The sequence below is a fragment of the Dermacentor variabilis genome, chromosome 6 (genome assembly GCF_050947875.1).
Source record: "Dermacentor variabilis isolate Ectoservices chromosome 6, ASM5094787v1, whole genome shotgun sequence".
In the NCBI taxonomy this organism is placed as follows: domain Eukaryota; kingdom Metazoa; phylum Arthropoda; class Arachnida; order Ixodida; family Ixodidae; genus Dermacentor; species Dermacentor variabilis.
In genome coordinates, this window is record NC_134573.1 from 89836497 (window position 1) to 89844508 (window position 8012).

The 8012-nt window shown below is 47.7% G+C and overlaps 1 protein-coding gene across 1 annotated transcript in view; it reads right to left on the reverse strand.

The window, feature by feature from the left end:
* Positions 1-5512, reverse strand: part of LOC142584923 (solute carrier family 35 member F2-like) — a 129255-nt gene extending 123743 nt beyond the window's left edge. The window contains exon 1 of the mRNA XM_075695271.1: positions 5068-5512. Within this exon, the coding sequence (XP_075551386.1) occupies positions 5068-5321 (254 nt within the window). The 5' untranslated portion in view covers positions 5322-5512. The remainder of the gene's footprint in view (positions 1-5067) is intronic.
* Positions 5513-8012: the final 2500 nt, after the last annotated feature.

Genomic DNA, 8012 nt, shown 5'->3' on the forward strand with positions numbered 1-8012 from the left:
CGCGCTAGAAAAATTACCTAATTTTGGGGGTTCTGGTATGCTTGGTACTTTTCATATTTAAGTCTGAGAAGATTTTTAACGCAAAAGGCCTGCGCTGTGGGTATTTTGTTTCATGGCGTTTGTTTGTGGGCTTTCAATCTCAGAATTCCGAGAAATGTCAAACTTTGTCAAGAATGTAAGACAAGGTAATACAAGCAACTTTAATGACAGAATCGTGCGGCAATATAACGCGCATATACCGCATGTCGTATAGCAAGGCGTGCCATATGCATATACCTAAATATATACGGAAATTTTCTCTCACGGACAACTCCGTTGACTCGGACAGCGACACCGCATTATATGCGACACGGGGCCCTTCACCCTATCACGTTAAATTGTAAGCGTAACAATATGAAATGTAGACGGCTAGATGGATAGACAGACTTTATTGATAGGAAAGACAGAAGGTCGACCTGAGCTAATCTGCTACTCTGCATTGGGGATAAGGAGAGTGAAAGTACTGGGATGGATAATAATGACGATGATAAGAGAAGTGGTGAGTGCTTATGTTATGAGGGACGGACGGACGCATGGATGGATGGATGGATGGATGGATGGATGGATGGATGGATGGATGGATGGATGGATGGATGGATGGATGGATGGATACTGTAAAAGTGTCAAATTCTCGCCAAGAAATGTTTTCCAAGAAATTACAGCCTGAAACCCTTATTTGGCATCGCAGAGCACAGTTCATTTATGAGGTGTCTGCGTTCTCATAAAACGGGCAGCCGCCTGTATTGCCGTTAGTTCCGCAGCGGTAGATGTCGATTTGTTGTCCAATAGAAATCGCCAGGTAATGCCAAGTTGCGGGATAACAAATGCAGCCATTGTGGCAGATGTTGTGACCGAACCATCGGTATATACTTGTGCACTCCCACTATATATTGTAAATACATGGGACAGCGTTAGCAGCTTCAAGCCAATGGAAGAAACGTGAGACTTCATCGTAACTCCAGATATTTGAAGCCTCACTGGTGGTCTCGGTTTTGTCCAGGGAGGTGTTTCCGGGACGCTGGTGGCCTGAAACCTTGCAACTATATATGGCTTCCGTGACACGCAATTGCTTTAGAAAAATCAAAGCCGATGTTGGTTCTTGTAAGTGATGACAGAGGATGGCGTGAGTGTCTTGTCAGCAAGCGAAGATAGGTTAGCAGAGGTTCAGAGGACGTGTATACGCCAGCTGGGCAAGCCCGCGCTTCCGCTGTTGTGACCTTTGTTGACGTGCAGCGTGGAAAACCAGGGCATATCCGCAGTACTTGTACCTGAAGGCTCCCCAGCGTGAGCATACGAGATTACCACATATTAGATACCGCAGGCACGCTGTAGCGTATGTAGACCACGAAAATTGCCTGGTACACTTGGAGCAAATTTCGTCCAGGAGGGCCTTTTTACGAACGGCCTGCAAGGGTACCGACCTACAAAATTTTCCCAGCCAGCCGCAGCGGCGAGGGCGGCGAGCTTCCGAGAAGCGACCATGGAACCCTTCTCCACCTGCCGCGGCGACTCGTTTTGTAGGGATGACGGTGTGCCGCAACAACACCCCCTCGGCGCCGCTATGATTAAACGCGGTCGGCGGACCAAGTATTGTTCGTGGATTCGCCGTGGCCACCACGGGCGGTTTGGAGCAGGGGAGTTCCTGGAAGATATTTTGCGGTGCCGTCTCACGCAGCTTAGAATTCATGGACAGACGCGGCGGCCATTATCTGCGGAGTCAACATTGGGATGAACAGGCGCCTGCTCGGGGCAAAACCCGCGTCTGCGAGAACCCACTATCCTCGGCGTGGTCAGTGACACCTGTGCGGAAGTGTTTGTAAACCCTCCCCCTCAAATGCGGGTCGGCTACGATGAATTTGAACACCCCGAATTGGTAGCAAGTTGAACGACCGTTTTTTCCTCACCTATGCATCTAGGGAGGACAGGGTGTACTTAGGAGCCGTTGGTGGCTCCTCAGGGAGCATTCCTCTTTCAGTCATGTTAGACGGATGAGCTGTAACGTTCTCATGTAGATACCGTAAATAAATCCCATATTCCTCGTTAGCGTGGATAAATTGGACGACGGCATGGACCAGCTACCATCTATTTCATGCCCGACCCCAAACATTACAGCCTCATCTCACTCCAGATATCGAACGAAGAACGTATGTGAAGTTTGTCAGTTTAGCTCTAAGTCCAGTAGCATATTTTTTTCCAAGAAAGATTGCGGTCTATTAAGGCACCAAGAAATCCGAGTGGGTGACTAAAGGGAGCGCCGTTCAGTCGACAAGGATGGTACATTGTGACATTGGTTTTCGCGTGAGTGCCAGCACTGCACACCTAGTTGCTGAGTCTTGCAGGCTTTTACAGCGAATGGAGTTAGCTGTGATAGTAGGCGCGCGTCGAAAAGAAAACCTGCCTAACCAATACGCCAAGTCGTATATGTGCAAGACTAAACAGCGGGGACAGGTTATAGTTATACTGCACCTATGTGTTTTGAACGCGCAGTATAGCTGCAGAACAAACAAGCGTCCCGAAAAACGAGTACGTAAGCATGAAGCAAGCATGCCTGTTTGCGAAACATAACATAATTATATAAGACAGAAAAGCCATGTCATTTAGAGATCCCATAGGAACTGATAAATTCCTTGTGTACGGTAGGTAATGATAGGCATCTTTAATTTCCCCTATGCTCACATTAGTTGCACATGCTTATGCTAATTATTGTAGTCTAATAACCACATTTCTTTTTTTTCTTTTTTTATATCTACGAGCTGCTTTGGTGACGTTTTGCCGTTATGCTATTGACTTTTGACCGTATTTTGTATTTTCATTTATATTTCAGTTCTTTTTTTATTGCGACTGATTTCCGTACCTATCACTTTCTGATAGCCGATGCTACCTGTAGCATATCTTTTCATTTTACACATTTAATAAAGAAAAAAACTTGTCAAGCAAATATCTTCGGAGACAACAGCAACAACTGGCGAGTCAACTGCATGCGGTAGTAAGCAGAGTGCGATTGCGCACACGTACTCGCAGACTGCGCGACGCGACTACCGAGACTCATCAAATGGCGTACAAAGTCGTTCTACAGAATGCGCTTTCATACAGCCTTTATTCGAATGGGCCGTCACCCAGCGATCGCTACGCCATTGCAGATCTCATTGCCGTGTCTCTGACGTGTTCACTCAAAGAACCTTTTTTCCTCAATTTCAGACTCCCGTAACCGCTTCCGGTAGCTTCCATAAAGTGCGACTAAACGCCCTTTTTGGCGCTCGTTCTAAACTAATAAAAGCAGCCGTAACAATCCCTTCTGGAGGCCCATTTCTCCCGCAGCTCGGGTGTCTTGGACATCAGCCACCGGCACCACAAAACACTTCTTTTCTTCCTCAAACTAAGAAAACCACAAACAGCGCAATGAAAGAATACTTTCTTTTTCCGTGTGTCGTGCACTTACGCGCGGGGACAGTTAAACAACTAAGAAAAAAAAACGAATACGAGATCGTACGCCCTGGTATCGACGAACCAGTAAGGCGGTAAGGGAAGTGTTGACATTGACTCATTTTCGGACCTAGTATTGGTCTTCTTTTTTTTTAGTTGCGTAGAACTCCATACAGAGACGTACAGAAAAGTGGAAGAACGAGTTTCGTGTATATATATACTTAGTACGCCGTTCGCCAAGAACTCACAAAAAAAAGGAAAAAAACGAGGTAATAAATAGGAACTTTATCAGAAATCAAAGCGCGGCAAACGGTAGCAATACTCGAACACTTTCAAGTCGGTGTGAGCGTACACGGCTGCGAGAGCTACGCTCACTCCCACGGAAACGGCGCAGTGTAAGAAGCTGTGCTCGCACAGCTTCCTACAAAATAAAAATGAACACAGGGAAATTTGGCAGCAGCGCATGGCTACACGGCAGTTGCAAACACTGCGGTTCAGCCAGCGTGGGAGTGACTGGTATAGCGTATGAATTTTTGTTAAGTTCATCTTGCAGACTTCGAAACGGCCTTGTGACTTTGCAAATTGATCGTTTTAAACGAAACTTTGCGTGGTGGTTGATCGCAACATTTGGCGATGATCATGCATGCGCGCCGAGACTTATTGCCATCACGCGTGCTTAGAAAACCAATTGCTCGGGAACTTGCAGAGATTAAGCGCTAAGAATAAAAAATCACGACAGCGTCTCAAGCCACAGGCGCGAACATCAAGCCAATACATGTACTAACCATCATTGCCATGGTGACTAACCGATCACAGCTTTCTCTTGTAGTAAATGTAGTAGAATATCATGATAGCGCTAGGCTTAATCACTGCACTTCCGCACTCGTAGCGGTACGGAAAATGGCTCGTGTGCGGCAGCCACCTCAACTGTGTGTCATCAATTGTGCTGAATGTACACCCATTCCGGCCAGTCACGAGGCGCTTCTGCTAGTGAGTTCGACATCTGCTCGGGTAGCGTCCTCTCCCACTTCCACATGAGGCTTTGAAAGATCTCGTGAGATTCGTCGCACTGACGGCGTCGGGCTATCACAGCCCCAATTCAGACACCCGACCGCGTGGAAAAAAGTGACTGGCGACTCAGAAACTCCCGCGTCACTGACTGTTACGATTGGTAAGCATTCAGATTACCTCCCAACTGGACAGCTGAACCAACCCTAACGCTAGGAACAGGCCACTAGCCGTCAGCCTACGGAGCCATAAACTTTGACATTGTGAAGCCATTATCTAGCCCGCGTTGTTAGTGTGTTGGCAAATGTGACAGGTACTGGAGAAGGAAAGTTGCGCTAGTTAGCGCTAGTTAGCGCTAGGGAGCCCTACAGCAACGCCCATTCCCCAACTCTCTGCCTCACCCACGAGTTATAGTCGATTCAGGCGCGACTTGTAGCAAGAGAAATCAAGCGGCGTGTATCCATTGCCCCTAAGCGCCAAACCTTTCCTTTGGAAAGTAACATTTCTTTTGTTTCATTTCTCTATTTTAAAAAAAGAATACTACGGCATTGCCTTATGACATCACTAGTCAACATAGAAGCGTGAAGTCGCACTCACCACCGCCCAAGCCTGGAGAAGGAGGCACAGGCCCTGGCGCACATCGAGCGGGTCCTCGTGGAGCTCGACCCCATGTCGCCGTCTGCTCCTCCCACCGAGCCCGTGCAGGTGGTGGTCACCGCGCCGCCGGTAGTCGTGATGGCGGTCGCGGTGTTTGTGCCGGCCGTGCCCCCTCCTCCCCCCCTGGCATCCAGGGAGGAGGGCAGGCCGTTCATGTCGTAGGCCGAGAGGACGCAGAAGCGGCCCTCGTCCATGCAGCAGTGCGGGCAGCCCGACAGCGTTACCGCCGCCAGGGCTGCGCTGCTTCAACGGGGAGGCAAGTGGCCCAATGAACGACGCGGTGTGAGCCGCGCCGCGATGGTCACCCGTCAGTCGAACGGACGACGGGACGATTGGGACGGATCTGGGGGTCTCGGAGGCCTCTGCCGGCAACCGCAACCCGGGATGTCCTGTAAGCGGTAAACGAAGACCAGGCGGATACGTTAGAAAGTGTCATTTTTAATGTATAGTAAACCCTCGTTGTAACTAAGTCACTGTCCTCTTCCGAGGACATCACTGCAACAAGTATTTACGGCGAAGGTAACGAAGAACAGAAACTCAGCTTCATTATAAACAGTATTTCGTTTAAAGCGGAGTAAATATAAGAGTAGCAACGTGGGAACACAAAAAACGTGATATTAAGCAATATTTAGAGTAGAGCAACTTCTTCAAAACAAGCTTTTACAGTAGGTCTTCTTTCTGTACCACTGTCCTGCGGCAGGACCGTCTTTCGAGAAGTTGTCCTGACCCTTGACATCGCAACTGCATTAACAGTACGTTGAGTACCATATCAAAAATTATTGACGGTTGTTCTACAGCCACAGTCTCAAGGCTCACCGTAGGCGGAGCCCTTTCTTCTAGAGCATTTGTATAAGTCACTACGATTCCTGCCTAGTAATAAATAATCTGGGGGCATTTTGTTATAGACAGTCTATAGACGTCATGACGTAACCTTGTGATTGTGATGCTGATTCGTTCAATGTCTTTCACGACGGCTTTCTCTGTCGATGTAATGACAATTCTCAAGCAACAGAACTCAGTTGTTAAAACAGTTGTGCCGAGCAATATATCTCCCGGTATAAAAGCCTCATAACGCGTTACTGCCTCGTGGTAGTGTCGTTACTTCCGACAAATGAAGCAAGGGAGAGCGCTTCGGCTCCTAAAATCCTCTAGGTCTGCGACTATTCCGTAAATCATAGGCCTGAAAGACGTTCGGTGGCGATCCGGCATGACCTTGGCATTTTCCGAAATAAATAGCTGACGTATTTTGTATGTTGTGGCAAGCAAGCACCGCTGCGTCAGAGTCACTTGCTGTGATCAGTACATGACGAGCGACATAACTACGACATTGAACACACTCAGACGTTCACTGACCGACTCATTTAAAATTTGGTATTTGCTGTTGTATACCTGCACACGGATGGGAAAGTAGACTACGCAAAAACCGGCCATCCCAACACATAGTTGAGAAATACAAACACACGCGTCACAAACACACTTACATAGTCTGCAAAAAAAAGTGTATGCTCTGTACAGTGCAACTAATGGTGCCTTCAGTTCTAAGTATACGGAGAAACTTGCCTTAAGAAAAAGCTAATACTTGGGGTATTTTGCAGAGTTCAATCAAGTGTCATTGGCATCTATATATCTGCAGACCGACCACGCAGTTGCCGCTTCCCGGCAACTGCAGCTTATGCAGCCGTAATCTTTACCGGGAAAAGCTTGGGGCGAAGGATGTGCGCTAAGGCGAGCTTTCTGGTTATTTTATTGCTTGCCCCTGGACGGCCGGCGCCACCGTAGATGCATGGATGGACGGATGCTATGAGCATCACTTTGGAACGGGACGGTGGGTTGCGCCGCCAAGCTCTGGCGCCAGCACAGATGCGCGGACTTGAGCGACATCTGGTGGTGCTTCAAGGTGGCTTCCTCCGTTTTCTTTCTCATGCCTTCTTCGCTATCGCAGTCTTCTGCTTTTGTCCTCACCCTCTCACCATGCTCTCTTCCTCCGCTTTCTGCCTAATGCTTTCACTGTATCCTTCTCTTCCGCTTTCCTCCTCGCGCTCTCCTCGCTATCGCCTTCTTTCATTTTCCGCTGCGCTCCGCGTTCACTCGCTTATGCCGACAAGGCAAGCCGACGCTCAACGCAGAAACGGGCGCCTAAAACTGCTCTCTAAAACATTTATTTACAAAGAAAACGTGACGCATTAACAAAATCAAGCCGAGAGGCCTGAGAAGCGGGAAAATTAATGCAAAATATGAATACACTTGTGTAACAAGTGTGTTCATTTTTAGCATTAATGTTTGCTCACGTGCCTAGGCTGCCCGCTGACCAGCCACGTATCATGCCTGAGCACTGGCTATTTTTGTTTTCACTGTTACAGGTGCATATCACCTATCTTGGGACTGATTATCTTAGTGCGTGGGCTGTTTTCTAGTGTGTGTATTGTCTGTAATAAGCGACAGTCAAGCGAGTTGCTAAAGTACTCGCGGAACTAAGCAGTAAATTTGACACATTCAGCTCGAAAGCGTGCACATAAATGCAAGAAATTCACAGTTCTGTGTCATCCATGAACACACAGTTCCAGGATTTAAAAGTGACACTTGAAAAACTGAAACAGGAACAAGTAATACTGAAGAATAAAAATAAACACATAAATGATCCACTAAGCAAGCCCTAGAAAGAGCTTATCGAAATTAAACAATACAACCGTCAAGGAAATTTAGAGATCAAGGGCATTCCTAAATGCCCAGTAAAAAGCTAGCCGACGCCATGGTAGAAGTATGAAAACATTTGGGATCCACTGACATACTTGGTTATCATACGCGGATGTAATTCATCGCGTCACGAGCAAGGACAAGGAAAGGCCGAACGTGGTCGTCAAGTTCGCGTCTCGCTCATTCCACGA